Below are 19208 nucleotides of genomic sequence, written 5' to 3'. Positions count from 1 at the left end.
ATCACTATTGCCTGGATTGACTTGTGTCTAAGTAATTTAATTAAAGGGTTTACCGTGGTGGAAGTTAACAGTTTTTTCAATCCCTGAGTTGGAGCTCAGTGGTGTAAAAGCCTCTTTTTTTTTTCTTTTTTCTTCCCTGTAGGCTATGGGAGCCTGAGGGCTTTTAAACTATCAATAGGCTTCTTAGCTTAATCACTGACTCCTGACCAAGAGATAAAGCAGGGTGTGGCAGAGATAATCCAGTGGTTATGCAAAGAGACTTTCACAGCCCCTCAGCTATGCCACCGAGGTATAGGTCTTCTCCTGAGTTTCCCAGTTAGATCTCTGTCCCCTGGTGTCCCTCCCTGTTGCTGCTCCAGATTCTGAGGGTAGTAGCAATGGAGACTCAGAGTTGCACTTGGTGAGTCTCTGGGGAGTCCTTTCCTCCCTTCAGCTGTCCCCTTGTTGGTGGAGCAGACTGGAGGTGGTGTCTCCACTGATAAACTGTTGAACTGTTAGCAGTCACTTAATCTCTCCTTAGGCCCTGTCTCCTCTCTGTCACCAGCCATGCGTGTTTGTACTCACGGGTGATTTACTGGGTTCCTGTGGTCATTCTAGTCCTGTCTTGTTTCGGTCCGGGTGGTCTCCTTTGGTATTCCTAGTTGATCTTGGAGAGGAGAGGAGAGGAGAGGAAGTGATCTCAAAATTATTTTTAAGTTGTATTTTTTTATTATCTTTATTTATTTGTTGGATAGAGACAGCCAGAAATTGAGAGAGGGAGATAGAATGGGAGTAAGAGGGATACCTGCAGCACTGCATCACCACTCGTGAACCTTTTCCTCTGCTGGTGGGGACCACGGGCTTGAACCTGGGTCCTTGTGCACTGTCATCTTTGCACTTAACCAGATGCACCTCCACTTGGCTCCAGACAGAGAGAAATTGAGAGCAGAGGGGGAGATATTGAGGGAGAGAGAAAGTTAGACACCTGCAGACCTGCTTCACCACTTGCAAAGCTTCCCTTCTGCAGGTGGGGAGCCGGGAGCTCAAACTGGGATCCCTGTATGGGTCCTTGCACTTTGTACTGTGTTCATTTAACTGGATGTGCCACTGCCTGGACCCCTATCAGACTGTTTTCCACTTGAAGAAGCTTGGGTAGGTAGACTAACAGTGGGCTGTGATTTCTTGACAATGTTCTAGACATTTAGTTCAGAAACAGTAATTTCCTGGGATAAATACCTTCCCCAAGTCCTTGTTCCAGGCCCTTCTTCTGAGATTTTTTTTTTTTTACTCTTTATTTTTTGGATAGAGATAGCCAGAAATTGAGAGGGAGGGGGAGAGATGAAGACAGAGAGACACCTGCAGCCCTGCTTCACCACTTGCGAAGCTTTCCCCTTGTAGGTGGGGACCGGGGGCTTGAACCTGGGTCCTTGCACACTGTAACATGTGCGCTCAACCAGGTGCGCTACAACCCGGCCCTTTTCTTCTGAGATTTGACTGTGGTGATTTACACCTCACTCTATACCGATAGACTCCATGCTGCTCTTGACTCTGATTCTCCATAGGATAGACTATTCCCACTAAGTAGAGACTTAGAGTGAAGGTTTTTTTGTTTTTTTTTTTGGATATGGTGTTAGGAAAGTGAAATGAGGCAACATTGGCAAAATGATACCAAGTGGGCCCTCAACAAAAAGTTAGTTCTTTATCTGGAATTTCCTTAAACTCTTGTACAGTCTTAGGCTAAGTCACCTGCTTCACTAGTTTGGTGCTGACAGTTGAAACAAGGGTGAGATGTAGTTTGCCTTACATCTGTTTTGGATCCTCTGGGTTAGCTACAAGCCTCAGTACAGTTACCAGCTTTATCCACTTCCATTTTTTCTTTTCACTCCTACATTTCACTTCACTTGTTCTTGCCTTTCACCCACCTTGGCGCTGAGGCACGACAGTGTCCTTTGTGATGGCAACCTTGAGTAAACACTTATTTGGACTCTCCAGAGGTCAGGTGGAAGCTAGATATGAGCTGCGACGACTCACAGATGTGCTGGTCAGGTCTGGGGCAGTGCTGAGGTGACGATGGGGGTGGCCATCTTCAGAGCCTGCATTTGGCTGCCCAGTGGCTCTTTCTTCCCTTGCTTTGCACTCAGTTGCCTCCTCCTTTGCCAGTTTCTCTAAAACAAATTCCCAGCATGAGGGGAGTTTCTTGCAGGGAAAGGCTTGAGGTGGAGCAGCAAAAGGCTGTGCTCAGCAGCAGGAAGCTATCCATAGCTATGAGGACTCTGAAGGAGTAAAGACCTACTATTTTAGTTACTGTAAAAACAACAACAACAACAACAACATTTTCTGAAGTTGAACCAGGCTGGAACTACATATACCCTATAACTGTGGTTTTAACAGTTTCTTTATCTCATTTATCACAGATGCTTTCCTTGAGGTGTCTGAATGGTAACATTTAATTTTTTTTTTTTTTTTTTTTAGTATTTAGTCCTTACTGATAATGTAACCTGACTGTGAAAATAAATGATTTTTTTTTTTTTGTGTGTAAAATCTTACATTCCTAAAACGCTACCTGAATGCTTGTATTTTAGTGTTTTAGTCATTTTAAAAAGCACTACAACTTAGGTGGCTCCACATAGCAGAAATGTGTGTTCTCACTCTTCTAGAGGCTAGAAGTCTGTGATCATGCTGTATATGGGGTTGTCTCAGCCTTCTTGCCTGGCTTCTGGGGATGGCTAGCAAACTTTGTCATCCTTTCTTCTTCTTCTAGCGTTAGCCCTTCTTCCGTAGCCAGTCAACAGCGTCAGGTTGAGCCTGATGTCAAGTTTCGAGACCTCCTTTGAATCTGGAGAGGTGGCAGTCGTTGACTATGTGGGTCATAGTCTGTCTGTAGCCGCAGGGGCAGTTCGGGTCGTCTCTGGCTCCCCAGCGATGGAACATAGCGGCGCACCGGCCATAGCCTGTTCGATAGCGATTGAGGAGGGCCCAATAATAATGTGCTAGGTCAAAGCCGGGTTGATGCTTGCAGGGGTCTGTGATGAGGTGCCATCCTTTGATTTGTAGCTAAGCTACACAGCCTCTGTCCATATCTTTGTGTGTGTCTGTGTGTGTGTGATTATTTTTATTTATTTGTCTTTTTTAAAAATTTGATTTAATAATGATTGACAAGATTGTAGGATAAGAGGGGTACAATTCCATACAATTCCTACCACCAGTGTCAGGTATTCCATCCCCTCCATTGAAAGTGTCCCTGTTCTTTATCCCTCTGGGAGTATGGACCCAAGATCATTATGGGGCGCATAAGGTGGAAAGTCTGGCTTCTGTAATTGCTTCTCCACTGACATGGGCATTGGCAAGTCCATCCATACCACTAGCTTGCCTTAGTCTTTCTCTTGTGGGGCAGGGCTCTGGAGAGGTGGGGTTCTGGGACCCATTGATGAAGTCAGGAGTTTCTCCTAGTGTTTATTTCTTTTTCCCTCTAAGGATGTCAGCCATACTGGATTACTGGTTATTGATTATTGCAGTTTAGTTAATTGTATCTTCAGTCACCTTACTTCCAAATAAGGCCACATTTGGAGGAACTGGGAGTTAAGACTTCAATATTTAGATATGTTTTTGGAGGTGGGGGGAAGGCGGTGGTGTGCCTGATTAAGTGCAGACATTATAATGTGGAAGGACCCAGGTTCAAGCCCCTGGTCTCTACCTGCAGGGTGGGGGGAACTTAATGAGCGGTGAAGCAAGGCTTCAGGTGTCTCTTTGTCTCTCTCTCTCTCTCCCTATATCTCCCCCTTCCCTCTCAATTTTTCTTTGTTTCTATCCAAAAAGAAGTTAGTTAGATATTTTTGGAGGGACAAATTACACCCCATGACAACTCTCTGAGTAAGTATGCATGCTGGGCCAGTATACAGGCATAGCTATGTGAGGGTTGACAGTGCCAGGGGAGCTATGGGTGCAGGAAAGAAAGCCTCCAGGTCCCCATGGGGGCACCTCACATTGGCGTGGAGTGAGCAGGTATTTTCCCCACTGAGTTCTGAGCTGAACTCCAACCACTGTGGCCTTAGGAGGCGCTGGCTCTTTAGCGTGTCCCCCCTGAAATACCCTCAGCTCTTCAGACACCATTGTCCTGTGAGTTTGGACTTAATATCTGGATGATCTTTCCGGATGAAACCATCTTATCTGGACAGTATCTCCTGCTGTCCTTGTGATTCAGAGACTCTTATCATTCTTATGGGTCAGGCAGGCTTGCTCCTTGGACCGCATCCTCTGTATCTCAGAAATCCTGGGACCCTGATTAGACACTTATCTGCTCTGGATGACTGAGCCACCAACTGCTGTTTCCACACCAGGAGTCCATGTGATGCTTGTCATGCATTGGTGGTTATGGTGGAGACAGTGCCTGTCAAGTCCCTGGGGTTCAACTCAGTTTATGGGCTGAGTCTAGCTCCCCACAGTCCTTGCCAACTGTGAGCTTCTTAAGGGCCAGCCTGCCCAGTCAGGCTGGTAACTCTACACACATTCAATTGCTTAGCTTTTGGAGAAGAAGGACTGCTCTGTGGGTGTGCTGTCCTTGGTCTACAGGTGACAAGTGAATGAGTTCTCAGATCTAACTTAGTGCTCTGTTCTCCTAAGTAACCTAGAGGGTATCTGCTTGAATCTCACATGTTATTTTTTTTCATGTTGGCACCACATGCCTATGTGGTCCCATTGCTTCCAGTGGGCATTAGACAATCATGAGGTCCGACTTCACTCCTGTGAAAATGTCATACATCAGAAAGGATAGCATCAACAAATGCTGGAGAGGTTTTGAGGACAAAGGAACCCTCCTGGATTGCTGTTGGGAATGCTAATTGGTCCAACACCTGTTGAAAACAGTCTGGAGAACTCTCAGAAGGCTAGAAGTGGACCTACCCTATGACCCTGCAATTCCTCTTCTGGGGATAGATCCTAAGGAACCCAACACACCCATCCAAAAAGATCTGTGTGTACCTATGTTCACAACAGCACAATTCATAATAGCCCAAACCTGGAAGAAACCTAGGTGTCCAACCACAGATGAGTGGCTGAGCAAGTTGTGGTCTATATACACAATGGAATACTACTCAGCTGTTAAAAACAGTGACTTAGTTGTTTTCAGCCCATCTTGGATGGAGCTTGAAAAATTCATATTAAGTGAAATAAGTCAGAAACAGAAGGATGAATCTGGGATGATCTCACTCATGGACAGAATTTGAGAAATAAGAACAGAAGGGAAAATACAAAGTAGAACTTGGACTGAGTTTGGTGCATGACACCAAAGTAAAGGACTCTGGGGCAGGGGTTGGTGTAGGGAAGCCTTTCAGGTCCTGGTGCATGATGGTAGAGGAGGACCTTGACTGAGGGTGAGAGTGTTTTGCAGAAAATTGAGAGATTTTACACATGTATCAACAACTGTACTTACTGTTGATTGCAGACCATTAATCCACCTAATTAAAAAAGAAAGAAGGAAAGAAGGAAAGAAAGGGAGAAGAGACTGAGAAGCACTGCTTCACTGCTGATGGAGCGTCCCTCTGTACTGTGTTTGTTGCTCCATGTGTATCAGTGGCTTGAACTCTGCTTCTCATGCAAGGTCCTTGTAAAGCAGTTCCTGGCCTCACATTTCACAGATTAAAACATTTATTTATTTATTTATTTATTTATTTCCTCCAGGGTTTTTGCTGGGGCTCAGTGCCCGCACTATGAATCCACTGCTCCCATTGGTGTTGCCCTTGTTATTATTGTTATTGCGGTTATTGTTGTTGGATAAGACAGAGAGAAATCGAGAGAGGAGGGGGAGATAGAGGAGGGGAGAGAAAGATAGACACCTGCAGACCTGCTCCACCACTTGTGAAGTGACTCCCCTGCAGGTGGGGAGCCAGGGGCTTGAACCAGGATTCAAAGCTTGAGCTTCACGTTATGTGTGCTTAACCAGCTGTACTACCACCTGGCCCCCTACTGTTATTTATTCTTTACAAATACAAAACCACTTAGACCAATCCCCCTCACCCCCAGTCCTTACTCCCACCTTTTTATTATTATATCACATTGGGGTGGAAGAAGCAGGGTTTTTTTTTTGACTGAGTTCTTTGGCCTGAACCCCAACCACTATGGCTGTAGGCAGAGAAGCTATTTAGCACTCCACCCCCACCTGCTCCCCTCAGCTCCCCAGATGGCCTATTCCCCTGAGTTTAGACTTATCTAGATAATCTTTCCAGATGAAACCGTCTTATCTGAATAGTTATCTGGTGTAAATTCTTATTTTTTTAGGTGCCTTTAGGTCCTTCTCTCCTCTCTCCCCATATTTATTTTCCATATTGAATTAGGGTTTCTAATCAGTTTGGCATGATATGGTATCTTTACTTTGCATCTGTATTGGACAGTGGCAGAGTGGGAACACAACTCTAACTTTTTTTTTTTTTTAATTATCTTTGTATCTTGGGTAGAGACAGCCAGAAATCAAGAGGGAAGGGGTGATAGAGAGACAGAGAGATACCTGCAGCACTGTTACACCACTTACAAAGGTTTCTCCTTGCAGGTGGGGACCAGGGGCTTGAACTGGGGTCCTTGTGCATTGTAACATGCGCTCAACCAGGTGCAATACCACTTGGCCCTGGAAACACAGTTCTATGATTGACACCATCTAGGAAGGTGAGGTGCTGGGTCCCTCTTGTACATGGTCAGGCCTATCTTCTCAGGTCTCTTGAGCACCTGGTGGGGTCTGTCTGGGGCACTTCAGTCACGGGGTCCTGAGAGTTACCTACAGTTCCTGCCCCGTCTCCCTGTGTCCCCAGGGCTATGATCACACTCTTCCAGCTCAGATGCTGGGGATAGGGGCATAGGCCTGGAGTGATGCAGGCCATTTGGAGGAGAACATATTGGAGAACTTGGCTCACTTCAGGTTTTTCTTTTGGGAAGACCCAGAGACACTACATGACAGTCAAATTTAGGGACTTCTAAGAAAATTTTAAAAAAAGTATATATGTAGGCTAGGTGGTGGTGCACCTGGTTGAGTGCACATGTTACAATGCTCAAGAACCTGGATTCAAGTCCCCAGTCCCTACCTTCAGGGGAAAGCTTTTTAAGTGGTGAAGCAGGACTGCAGGTGTCTCTCTGTCTCTCTCCATCTTTATCTCTCCCTTCCCTCTTGATTTCTGGTTGTCTCTACCAATAAATAAATAAAGATAATTTAAAAAATTGAGAAAAATTAAAAAATTATAAAAAAAAGAATTTAAGGAGGTCTGATGTATTAGGCTGTCTTGAAAGTCATGATATAGGGGAGTTGGGTGGTAGCTCAGTGGGTTACACGCACGTGGCGCAAAGCATAAGGACCTGCGTAAGGATCTTGGGCTCCCCACCTGCAGGGGAGTCGCTTCTCAGGCAGTGAAGCAGGTCTGCAGGTGTCTATCTTTCTCTCCTCCTCTCTGTTTTCCCCTCCTCTCTCCATTTCTCTTTGTCCTATCCAACAACGACGACATCAGTAACAACTACAACAATAAAACAACAAGGGCAACAAAAGGGAATAAAAAAAAACAAGAAAAAAAGTCATGATGTAGTTTTTTTCCTCTTTTCCAGTACAAAAATGTGTCCTGAATTTTCATTCTTCTTTTTTAAAATTTTTTATTCATAAAAAGGAAACATTGACCAAACCATAGGATAAGAGGGGTACAACTTCACACAATTACCACCACCAGAACTTATCCCCTCCTCTCCCCTGATAGCTTTCCTGTTCTTTAACCCTCAGGAAGTATGGACCCAGGGTCATTATGGGATGCAGAAGGTGGAAGGTCTGGCTTCTGTAATTGCTTCCCCGCTGAACATGGGCATTGACAGGCCAGTCCATACTCCCAGCTTGTCTTTTCTTTCCCTAGTAGGGTGGTGCTCTGAGGAAGCGGAGCTCCAGGACATATTGGTGGGGTTGTCTGTCCAGGGAAGTCTGCCTCCTGACTTTTCTAATAACCCAATAGTTTGGAGCCAGATGTCCTTACCCCAAAATCATTTTATTGGGTAAATATTTAAATACTTATTTACTCCCTTTTGTTGCCATTGTTGTTTTATTGTTGTAGTTATTGTTGTTATTGATGTCATTATTGGATAGGACAGAGAGAAATGGAGAGAGGAGGGAAGACAGAGAGTAAGAGAGGGGGAGAGAAAGACAGACACCTGCAGACGTGCTTCACCGCTTGTGAAGCGACTCCCCTGCAGGTGGGGAGCTAGTGGCTCCAACCCGGATCCTTATGCCGGTCCTTGCGCTTTGTGTCACATTTGCTTAACCTGCCGCGACTCCCGCTTTTTTTTTTTTTTTTTTTTTTAATTTTTTATACCTGAGCACTGCTCAGCTCTGGCTGATGTTGGTGCAGGGGATTGAACCTGGGACTTCGGAGCCTCAGGCATGAGCCTCTTTGCATAACCGTTATGCTGTCTACCCCCACAAGACAGTTGCTTTCAAATATGTGCAGTTCCTTTTTTCTCCATGATAGCAGTGTCTGCACACCACTCCTGCCACTGACCCAAGACTTCCTCTGCCATTTTGCACTGGTCCCCAACACCCTCTCAACCCCCCCCTCCCGACCCCCACCTCTAGAGTCCTTGGCTCCTCTGTAATAGTCCGCAGCTAGTATAAACACCCTGTGTTTCCCCTTTTTAATTTTTTTTAAGTATTTATTTATTCCCTTTTGTTGCCCTTGTTGTTTTATTGTTGTAGTTATTGATGTCATTGTTGGATAGGACAGAGAGAACTGGGGAGAGGAGGGGAAGACAGAGGGGGAGAGAAAGATAGACAACTACAGACCTGCTTCACTTCTTGTGAAACTACTCCCCTGCAGGTGGGGAGCTGGGGGCTCAAACTGGGATCCTTGCTCAGGTCCTTGAGTTTTGTGCCATGTGCGCTTAACCCACTGCTCTACCACCCGACTCCCAATTTCTTTATTTGTTAGGGTCCACCTGTGGGTGAAGCCATCTGGTATTTGTCCTTCTCTTTCTGTAGAGCGAGATGTTTTTTGGGGGACCCTTCTTGGGCTAGACTGGCCCTGCCCTGCGTCTGGCTCCATGGTGACTGCTGCATCAAAACACCTCATCCCCAGGACTTCTGCCCCCACCCCCATACATACATTCTGGCGTCTGATGCTAGGTAGTTTTTCTTCCTCACCTCGTACCTGCTCTTCTGACTACAGACATGGTACTGAAGGGGATGGCTGATGATTGCGGTGCAGAAATGGATGTGGGGACAGAGGTGTCAGAAATTCAGGCCTGGGGCCACATCTGGAGACATCCTTGGAGAGTTTTTAAGGGCACAGCTCTGCCCTGAACTGCAGAGGCTGCAGCATGGAGTGGGGAGAGAAGTGAGAGAAGGTGGGAGGAGGAGGGGGCAGAAGGGGTCTGTGGAGGAAGAGGTTGAACCAGTGGCTGTGTCACTGTGGAGAGGAATCCTGTGGTGCTGCGCACACCCGCAGTGACCTGTGCCCTGCCTCCTCTTCCCCTCCCCCACTTCTCTCCCCTCCCCCTCCTCTGCAACCCCACCCTTGCTCTTCTCCTCCTCCCTCTTCTTCTTTTGTCATCGAGACTTAATCCCTCTGCATCAGTTTTTTTTTTTTTTTTGGAGAGAGAGAGACAGAGAGAGAGAGAGAGAGAGGAAAGACACCACGGCACGAAACCTGTGGGAGCTAGACTTGAACGTGGGCTGGAGAGGGTGGGGGCACAGAGCTTTGGTGGTGGGTGCGGCATGAAACTATGCCCTACAATCTTGTAATCTTGTAAACTACTTACTGTTCATCGCAAATTAAAAAAAAAAAAAAAGATGGCGTAGTAAAAACCAAACAAAACACTGGTTGTGCCCTCGACCAAGCGGCTCCCCTCCCTGATGAGCTATGTCGCCAGCTGCAGTGTTTCCTCTCATAGATCCCGCATCACAGGGTGTACAGCGAAATGGCGGGCCAGGCTATTCCTCTGATAGGAGGCTCCATGCCACTCTTCATTTGAGCTGGAGAGGGGGACATGGAGCTGCCAGTGCCACAGAGGTGGAGACCGCGTTTTTATTGGCGTTGGGGGGGGGGGTATGGGGGGAGGTGGGAGTGAATACAACCAGGAGGGCCTCTGAGCGCCTCAGGCTAAGGCCAGGCTTCTGTGGGGCCTCAGGGCTGTGGGGGAATGCGCTGGTGTTGGAGATCATCTTCCTTGTGCTGCTTGGGCTTCTGTGCCTACTAGCGCTTCAGGACTTTGTGGATCCAGGACACATAGGGAGAGATTCGAGTGAAGACAGCAGGGGGCTTTGCATCCCCTCGGCCATAAGACACAATGCCTTGGGCCACTCCAGCACACAGGAGGGGACCCCCAGAGTCACCCTGTGGGTGGGAGAAAGCAGATCATAAGTAAGCAGCCTCCTACTGCCACCTCTTCCTGGTTCCATTAGCACCTAGACTTGCCCAGAGCAGCCTTGAGTCAGGCTAGTGATTCTGGCTTCTCAGGTAAGTTTGTAAGTTAACGTTTTCTGTCTCTTTCCATAGGCCCATAGATCTCAGCCCTCCTGTCTTTCCTGGTGTCTTTCCCCCACTTTTTTTTTTAGATAGAGAAGCAGTGAGAGTGACAGTGTCTTCACACTGAAGCTTCCTTTGATGCCGTGGGGCCTGGGCTCCCACCTGGTCACACACAGGGCAAAGCAGTGCTTTAGCCTAGTGAACTAGCTCAGATCCTCCCAGAGGGGAGGCCAGGCAGTGGTGCACATAGTACTAAGCACAAGGACATGCGCAAGGATTTGGGTTCAAGCCCCCAGCTCCCCACCTGCAGGGGGTTCACTTCACAAGTGGCAAAGCAGGTCTGTAGGTGTCTGTCTTTCTCTTTCTCTCTGTCTTCTCCTCCCCTCTCAATTTCTCTCTGTCCTATCCAATAAAATGAAAAAAAAAAAAAGGTCACCAGAAGCAGTGGATTTATAGCCCCAGAAATAAGACTGGAGGCAAAGAGAGAGAGAGAGAGAGAGAGAGAGAGAGAGAAAGGCAGGCAAGAAGGGAGGAAGAGGGAACTAGAAGCAGTCTTTCATTTCCTTATTATTATAATTTTTTTTTTTTTAACCAGAGCACGGCTCAGCTCTGGCATATGGTGGTGCAGGAGACTGAACCTGGGACTTGGGTGCCTCAGACTTGAGAGTCTATTTGCATAACCATTATGCTGTCCACTCCCAACCCTCCAGTTCCCATAATTCTGGAAACCCACCCACTGGAACAGACTGACCCCAGCTCCTCCCAAGAGGAGCCTGTATCCCAGGTGCTACATGGTGAGGAGACAGGGAGGTGTGTGGTTACCTTATATGCTGATCTTCTTATCCGGGGGCTGCCCACACAGATTTGGAGGTTGTGATTGTAAAAAAGATAGCGTTTGCAGGCCTTGGCCTCCATGAGTCTGAGCTTCACCTCCCTCAGAGCGTCTGACACTGGCTTTGTCACTCCTGTTTGCCCCCAGCCAGCCACCCAGCACATTCTTCCAGGGGGGACAAAGGTTGATCGGGTGGGCAGGGGCACTGTCCCCACGGCACGGGTCATCTCGGCTTTCCTTTGTAGCTGTGAGGAGAGGGAAGGATCAGGGGGGGTTCAGCCCAGGGGGAGGAGAGGAGGATGGGGCACTTGATAGATGCTCCCTGGGCAGGGCCTCAGAGTTTCTTCCCAGGAGGGCAGAGCCTGAGGAATGGGTTAGAGGGGAGAATGAGAAAGGCTCAGGACAGGAGGAGGGCTCAAGCAGGAGGACTTGAAATGCACAAGAACACCTTTAGTAACATGATGTCATTGAGGTTGGTGAAAGGGTTGTATCTTGGGTGAACAATCTGTTCAGCGACTTCCAGCTTCTGCCATGTGGATTCTTCCTGTGTTATATCATGAACTCCAAGAGTGACAGTGATTTGCCTGTTGAGAGAGACAAGAAGAGGCGCTGGTCTGGGGCTAGCCGGTGACACACCTGGTAAAGCCTGCACATTACCATGTGCAAGGACCCAGGCTCCACCCCTCGGCAGAGAGGAAGCTTTACAAGTGGTGGAGCAGTGCTGTGCATCTCTCTTTCTCTTTCCTTCTCTATCTCTCCCTTTCCTCTTAATTTTTCTGTCTTGGGCTGGGGAGATAGCATAATGGTTATGCAAAAGACTCTCATGCCTAAGGCTCTGAGGTCCCAGGTTCAATCCCCAGCACCACTACCAGCATCAAACCAGAGCTGTGTACCACTCGCTCTATCTGTATCTTTATATATCCTTCTCTCATGAGAATTAATAACATATTGAGGCTAGGCAGTGGTTAAGTGCACACACTACAGTGTGCAAGGAGCCGGGTTCAAGTCCTTGCTCCCCACCTGCAGGGGGGAAAGCTTCATGAGTGGTGAAGTAGAGCTGCAGGTATCTCTCTGTCTCTCACCTTCTCTGTCTCTCCCACTCTCTCAATTTATGTCTCTATCCAATAATAAATAAGTAAAACTAAAAAAATAAAATACTTAAAAAATTCTCTCTGTATCAAAAAAGAAAGGAGAAGAATGAAAAAAAAAAGTTAAAAGAAAAAAACAAAAATCAATGGCCACTGGGAGCAGTAGATTCTTCAAGTAGGAACCAAGCCCCAGTGATAACCCTGGGACAGAGAGTCCCCCTCTTCCTCAGAACAGGGCCACCTGTTTTCTCAGGGCACAAGTTCCCCGGGGCTGTTTCAAGAGGAGCCAGGCCTAGTCTATACAGAGGACTGAGGGAATGTGGAGGCCCTGGGGTCATTTCAAAGCCATGTGTAACTTTCCCCCACAGCTCCTCACATGCAAAGCCCCAGGGGCACACTGGAGTTTTCTTACCTTCCTGAACAGTGAGCAGCTGTCATCACATATTTTGGACTTACAAGAAACCCCCCACAGCTGCCAACATAGCCCTCTTCTGTGGTGATCTCCAGATGGGCCATGTAGGGGCGGGAGTGTGGCTTAGACTCAACACCGTTGATAATTTCCCCTGAAACAGAGAACCCAGGTCTGCAAACACTGGCTCACTGAGCCTTTAGTCAGGGCGTTGGGTGAGGAAAATGAGAAGGCTGAGCCCCACCCCCTACCCTACCCTTGCCTCACCCTGGCTTCTTGGGTAACTCAGCCCATCCATGTGGCCTTTTCACAGCCACCCCTCACTCCAGCTCACTGTCATCTTACTTAAAAAAAAAATTTCTTATGAGAGAGAGAGAGAGCGAGAGAGCCAAAGCAGCACTCTTAGCATGTGTGGTGCTGGGGATCGAACCCAGGGCCTCATTCACACAAATCTTGGACACTACCACTTAAACATTTCTTTCATGTCCTCATCCTGACCTCCTTAACACGAGGACAAGGCCCCAGAAGGAGCATGAAGAGTGCGGCTCTTCTGAGGAAAGCAGGTCTAAGGGGACTTTCCAAAGCCAGAACTCTTACTCCCCTCAAGACTTCTTGTCCCTGGAGCACTGTGGCACTGTCTGCAGGGAAAGAGCACGACTCCTCCAGGTTGTGATTTCCCCCTGCAACACTTGCGGTGAGATGTTGCAGCCTTATTTGAGGATCCTCTTCAATCAGCTTGAAGTTTGGGCCAGGAGTCGAGGACCCGGAGGGCAGGGAGTTCCACCCCAGAGGGCAGGGAATTCCACCGTAGACTCACCAGCTCTGGCTTCAGGGGGGAAGAGAAAGAGCCACAAAAGGAGCAGGACCTGCATTTTCCTGGAGACACTGCCCATGGTTAGCTGAGTCTGTCTGTCACCCCCTCCCTTGCCCCCTCCTTTTATAACCCCAGAAGTTGAAGGGAGGGTTGGAAACCACAGAAACCACCCAGTCCCGTTTCAGCTCTTCATTCTGGCCTATCTTCCTCATTAGATTCTAACTCTGCCTCCCCTTGTTCTCTTGGAGTTGGAGTGTGGTCAGAGCCCATGAACCCTGGCCGCTAGGGTGGCACTTGCGCTTTTCTCACGAAACACAGCTCTTCCGAGTCAGAATAGAAACGAATGGAAGACACAGATTTAAAAAAAAATATATTTATTCATTTCCTTTTGTTGCCCTTGTTGATTTATTGTTGTAGTTATTATTGATGTTATTGTTGGATAGGACAGAGAGAAATGGAGAGAGGAGGGGAAGACAGGGAGGGAGAGAGAAAGATAGACACCTGCAGACCTGCTTCACCGCCTGTGAAGCAACTCCCCAACAAGTGGGGAGCCGGGGCCGTAAGCCAGGATCCTTAAGCCTATCCTTGCACTTTGCGCCACATGCGCTTAACCGGCTGTGTTACCGCCCGACTCCCAAAGACACAGATTTTTTTTTTTTAGGTGCTATAGGCATCAGCCAATTTTTCTGCAAAGAACCAGGTAGTTTTTTCAGCTTTGTCATGGCGGCACTGGAAGTACCTCCAAAGAGCCTAAACCCCAGTTCTGTGAAGTGAGCTGTGTTACCTGCTAGAGGTCTGCTAATCTAGACCTGCCTAAAGACAGTGCTTACCCTCTCTAAGTGAGGCTGTTTGTTGTGATTTGTAAGCGATCATTTGTGACATGTGTAGCACACAGTCTAAAATGATAACCTGCAGGCATCTCTAGTTGGGGCTAGGCTTTAAGGGACCAAGTACTTATACAGGCTACCTGTGGAAATGAGTATAAGCGGTTAATGATCTCAAAGTGCATTAAAGAACTTACAGAAAGAAAATGATCGGGTTTGGGTTTTCAGTTACAAGCTTATAGTTTAAGGGTTTACTAAGGGAAATCTTATCTCGCCTAACTTCACGTCTGAGATTTCTAAGACCCAAGCCAATGTCTAATCTTGTGTGTGGTTTGCAACACATTCCGAATCATCAGTCCGGCAGGGTCCAGCTCTTCCCCCATTCCTTGTTCTGCCACCAGGTTTATCCCTGGAGCTTGGTGTTTGCATGACAAATCCACCACTCCCAGCAGAAAATTCTTTTAAAAATCTCTTTCTCTCTCTTTCTTTAATTATGATAGAGACAGAGAGGCGGGAGGGGGAGAGACACTTGCAGCCTGTTCCACTGCTTGTGAAGCTTCCCCCTTACAGGTGGGGACCAGGGGCTCAAACCTGGGTTTTCACGCATAGTAACTTGTGTGCTTATCGCTTGAGCCACTGCCTTGATTCCTCTTTTTATTTTTTAAATAAAAAAAAAGTTTATTTTTTTGTTTTTGCCACCAGGGTTATCTCTGGAGCTTGGTGGTTTCACGACAAATTCACCACTGCTAGCGGCCATTTTTTCCCTTCCCTTTCCTTTCCTTTCCTTTCCTTCCCTTCCCTTCCCTTCCCTTCCCTTCCCTTCCCTTCCCTTCCCTTCCCTTCCCTTCCCTTCCCTTCCCTTCCCTTCCCTTCCCTTTCCTTTCCTTCCCTTTCCTTCCCTTTCTCCTTCCTCTCCCCTTCCCTCCCCTCTCTTTCCCTTTCCCTTCCCTTCCCTCCCTTCTTCTCCCCTCTCCTCCCCTTCCTTTCCTTCCTTATTTGACAGGGAGAAATTGAGAAGGGAATATTGATTTACAAAATTATGAGATAACAGGGGTATAATTTCACACCATTCCCACCACCACAGTTCTGTGTCCCTGTTCCCTCCACTGGAAACTGCAGTAGTTCTCCAATGGTCACAGATATTGGCTGAATATTATTACTATTATTATTATTTTAAATATTTATTTATTTATTTTTCTTTTGTTGCCCTTGTTGTTTTATTGTTGTAGTTATTATAGATGTTGTTGTTGTTGGAGAGGACAGGGAAAAATGGAGAGAGGAGGGGAAGACAGAGAGGGGGAGAGAAAGATAGACACCTGCAGACAGACCTGCTCCACTGCTTGTGAAGCGACTCCCCTGCAGGTGGGGAGCCGGGGACTCGAACCAGGATCCTCAGCTTTTCTTTTCTTTTTTAAAATTTCTTTATTGGGGAATTAATGTTTTACATTCGACAGTAAATACAATAGTTTATACATGCACAACATTTCCCAGTTCTCCATATAACAGTACAACTCCCACGAGGTCCTCTGTTATTCTTCTTGAGGATCGATCGTTAGCTTTTTACCACATGCACTTAACCTGCTGTGCTACCGTCCGACTCCCTGAATATTATTTCTATAACTACCTACCTACCTATCTATTAATATATTTATTTATTCTATGGTTCTGCCTCCTCTTTCTTTTTCTCCTCCTTCTCCTTCTTCCTCTTTTTCTTCTTCTTCGTCTTCTTCTCTTCCTTTCTAACTCACACCCACTGCTATTTCTGAATGTCTTCCTTTTTTGCTCTCCTCTCTGCAGGTGCTGATGGAATTGGAATTCAGAACTGTGTAGTCATCTTCCCCTAACATTTCTTCCCCTCCAAGGGTATGGATCAAAATTCTTTTTAGGGTGCAGAGACAACTCAGACTTTTTATTTAATTGTGTAGGTACTTGAAAAGTTAGTGTGGAGTAGGGCACCAAAGTAAAATCCCTAGGGTGAGGTTGGATATTCGGCTTCCCAGGACAGTAGGGGAGGTAGGTGGTGGGTGGGATGGGACACAGTCTTTTGGTGGTGGGAATGGTGTTGATATACACTCCTATTATTTTGTAGTCATATAAATCACTATTTAATTAATATGAGAGGGGAAAATTGATTGTATGTCTCAAACTTTTTAAAGCATGGAATGAGTCTTTTTAATACATAGGCTGAGTCTTTGATATGTTGATTCTCTCAAAAGCCTAGACCAGGGAGAACAGAAACAACCGGTGGCACAGCTACATACAAATAATGTCAAAGGACACGAACTATGGTGATGCTGGCTATGGTACAGCAAATCCTAACAAAGGGATTTTTCAAAGTTAACCCAATTACTAAATAATGTGATTATAACAATAACTATCTATTGTCTTCTTGAACCCTAAGATAGCAGGAACCTCACATTTCCTCTATAGAGCCTATATTTCCCCCAGTCCTGGAACCTCTAGGGTGAGGCTCACTTTCCTGCATGCTTCTCTCAATTCATACCAAAAAATATTGCATCCACTGATCCCAACCTAATCAATGCAATGAGTACCACCTCAGTATGCTTCACTTCAGACTGTGTTCAGAGACTTCAGGTGTGGAATGTCTACCCTTCAGCTTCATTACTTGGGTGAGACCTTTTCTTTCATAGTATTCTCTAATTCCATTCCAGGTGGTTCACTTCCTAACAAAGTCCCAAAACCTAGATATAGATCAGGTCCCATGAGATAGAGCATATGTTCACACGTATCCATAAATTAGGGCAAAGTATATACCTGAAAGCAAAAGTACACAATAGTCGGCAGTGAGTCAGTATGAAATTCCTAATGAAATAGTATCTAATTAGACTTAGATACCCTCCTCACCTACTTCCTATTACTACAGTTCTCTCACTCACTCCAAAGCTAACCTTAGCAAAGCAAGGACTGCAAAAGCTGAATAAGGGCAAGAGACTGGCAGACTTTAATGATGACTCTAGTCACTATCAGTCCAACCCACCAGCTGGGGTCCTATTCGGGAAGTCCTGAGATTCCCAAACAGACTTGATGGGCCTAGACCTCAAATAAATCCCTCTCTCCATTGTTACCGGTCATCTACCAGGAACAACAAAATAGACCCCTTTGTGGGCCCCCTATAGGACCTTGTCCTCAACTTGAATCAATAACGGTAGAGAATGTTCCATCCTCCGAAGGGGGGAGGATGGATAACATACTCTATGCTACACCTGAGGAAGATGGGTCCTGATATGGGGGCAGCTTGGAATGTTCCTACTCATGACCACAGAATGTGAGCTCAGATCTACAGGGATGCAGAGATCACATAGGCTCCTAAGCTGAATATGGGCCCCAAACCAAATCAAATCGATGGGGTTTACAGTCAACAATATTTATGCCCCTTTCCCATATTAGGGAGCTACTCTCTTCCCTGATTCAGCTTTCTGTCCCTTTTCTAGCCATGACATCATCTCCCCAGACAATAACTTGGATCCACCTGCATATCAGATTTCAGGCTCAGGAAAACAAAGCAAAACAAAACAAAACCACTAGTATAGGCACAGGCCCTTTGGAATATAACTAAAATATGCCTACTAGCTATGTACAAAACGGAGCAACTCCCAACTCTTCATCTGCACTATTCCAGTCTTTAGGTCCATGACTGATCAACAATTTGTTTGGCTTTGTATGTTAACTCTCTTTTCAGCCACCAGATTCCAGATGCCAGCATGATGCCGACCAGACTTCCCTGGACAGACAACCCCACCAATGTGTCCTGGAGCTCGGATTCCCCAGAGCCACACCCTACTAGGGAAAGAGAGAGACAGGCTGCGAGTATGGATTGACCAGTCAACGCCCATGTTCAGCGGGGAAGCAGTTACAGACGCCAGACCTTCCACCTTCTGCAGCCCACAATGACCCTGGGTTCATACTCCCAGAGGGATAAAGAATAGGAAAGCTATCAGGGGAGGGGATGGGAGGGGATACGGAGAGCTGGTGGTGGGAACTGTGTGGAGCTGTACCCCTCTTATCCTTTGTTTTGTCAATATCTCCTTTTTACAAATAAAAAAAAGAAAAAAGAAAATAAAAGTTAGTGAATAATGTAGGAAGGGAAGGAAAAGGTTGAGGGGAGGTGGGTTTCAGTGTCTCAGGGGAGAGCTGTCTTTGTCTGGAGTGAGCCCTGGCAGAGAGAGCTTCCTATTGCTTTTGCTCATTTATCATGGGCTCATTGCTTCTCTGAGGGCAGTTGGTTCTGTGTTACTGTCATCTCTGTCCCATCAACTCCCAACAGCCTCCCGTTAACACGATAGTCACGATAGTCATACATGGGATTGGGGTACGATAGTCACGACAGTCATACATGGGATTGGGGAAACTTCCTTAAACCAGGCATGCTTCTCTCATAAGTCTTGTGATGCAGCTAGTCTCTCTTTCTTTTTTTTTTTTTCTTTAAATTTTATTAGTGATTCAGTAATCATTAACAAGATTGTAAGATAACAGGGGTACAGTTCCCACCACTAGATTTCCATGTCCCATTGGATGCTTCCCTGTTCTTTATCCCTTGGAGAGCATGGACTCAGGATCATTATGGGGTGTAGAAGGTGGGAGGTCTGGCTTCTGTAATTGCTTCTCCGCTGGACATGGACGTTGACAGGTCCATCCATACTCCCAGCCTCTCTCTTTTTTTTTTAATTTTTAAATTTTTTTTGGCCTTGGGCATTCCTTTTTAAATTTTTATTTATAAAATGAAAACACTGCATAAGATAAGAGGGGTACAATTCCACACAATTTCT

General features: G+C 46.5%; 1 protein-coding gene and 1 long non-coding RNA gene across 2 annotated transcripts; one reads left to right on the top strand and one right to left on the bottom strand.

The window, feature by feature from the left end:
* Positions 1-9999: 9999 nt before the first annotated feature.
* LOC103126542 (mast cell protease 4-like) lies at positions 10000-13757 on the bottom strand. The gene is made up of 5 exons (XM_060175265.1): positions 13601-13757; positions 12787-12937; positions 11735-11870; positions 11277-11531; positions 10000-10322 (listed from the first exon to the last, which is right to left on the bottom strand). The coding sequence occupies exons 1-5, from the start codon at positions 13674-13676 to the stop codon at positions 10182-10184; spliced, it is 759 nt and encodes a 252-aa protein (XP_060031248.1). The 5' UTR covers positions 13677-13757; the 3' UTR covers positions 10000-10181.
* On the top strand, positions 13338-18187 carry LOC132533473 (uncharacterized). The gene is made up of 2 exons (XR_009545367.1): positions 13338-13477; positions 18122-18187. It is a non-coding gene; the product is annotated as an uncharacterized LOC132533473 (long non-coding RNA).
* Positions 18188-19208: the final 1021 nt, after the last annotated feature.

The sequence above is a fragment of the Erinaceus europaeus genome, chromosome 16 (assembly GCF_950295315.1).
Source record: "Erinaceus europaeus chromosome 16, mEriEur2.1, whole genome shotgun sequence".
Lineage (NCBI taxonomy): Eukaryota > Metazoa > Chordata > Mammalia > Eulipotyphla > Erinaceidae > Erinaceus > Erinaceus europaeus.
This window is presented reverse-complemented; position numbering and strand designations above follow the sequence as displayed.

Excerpts from the sequence above, each read along its gene's own strand:
- LOC103126542 (XM_060175265.1), bottom strand. The coding sequence starts at position 13,676 with ATGGGCAGTGTCTCCAGGAAAATGCAGGTCCTGCTCCTTTTGTGGCTC. Across the intron at positions 12,938-13,600 it reads CCCCCCTGAAGCCAGAGCTG|GGGAAATTATCAACGGTGTT; the intron begins GTGAGTCTACGG and ends TCTCTGTTTCAG. Across the intron at positions 10,323-11,276 it reads TAAGAAGATCAGCATATAAG|GGTGACTCTGGGGGTCCCCT; the intron begins GTAACCACACAC and ends TCCCACCCACAG.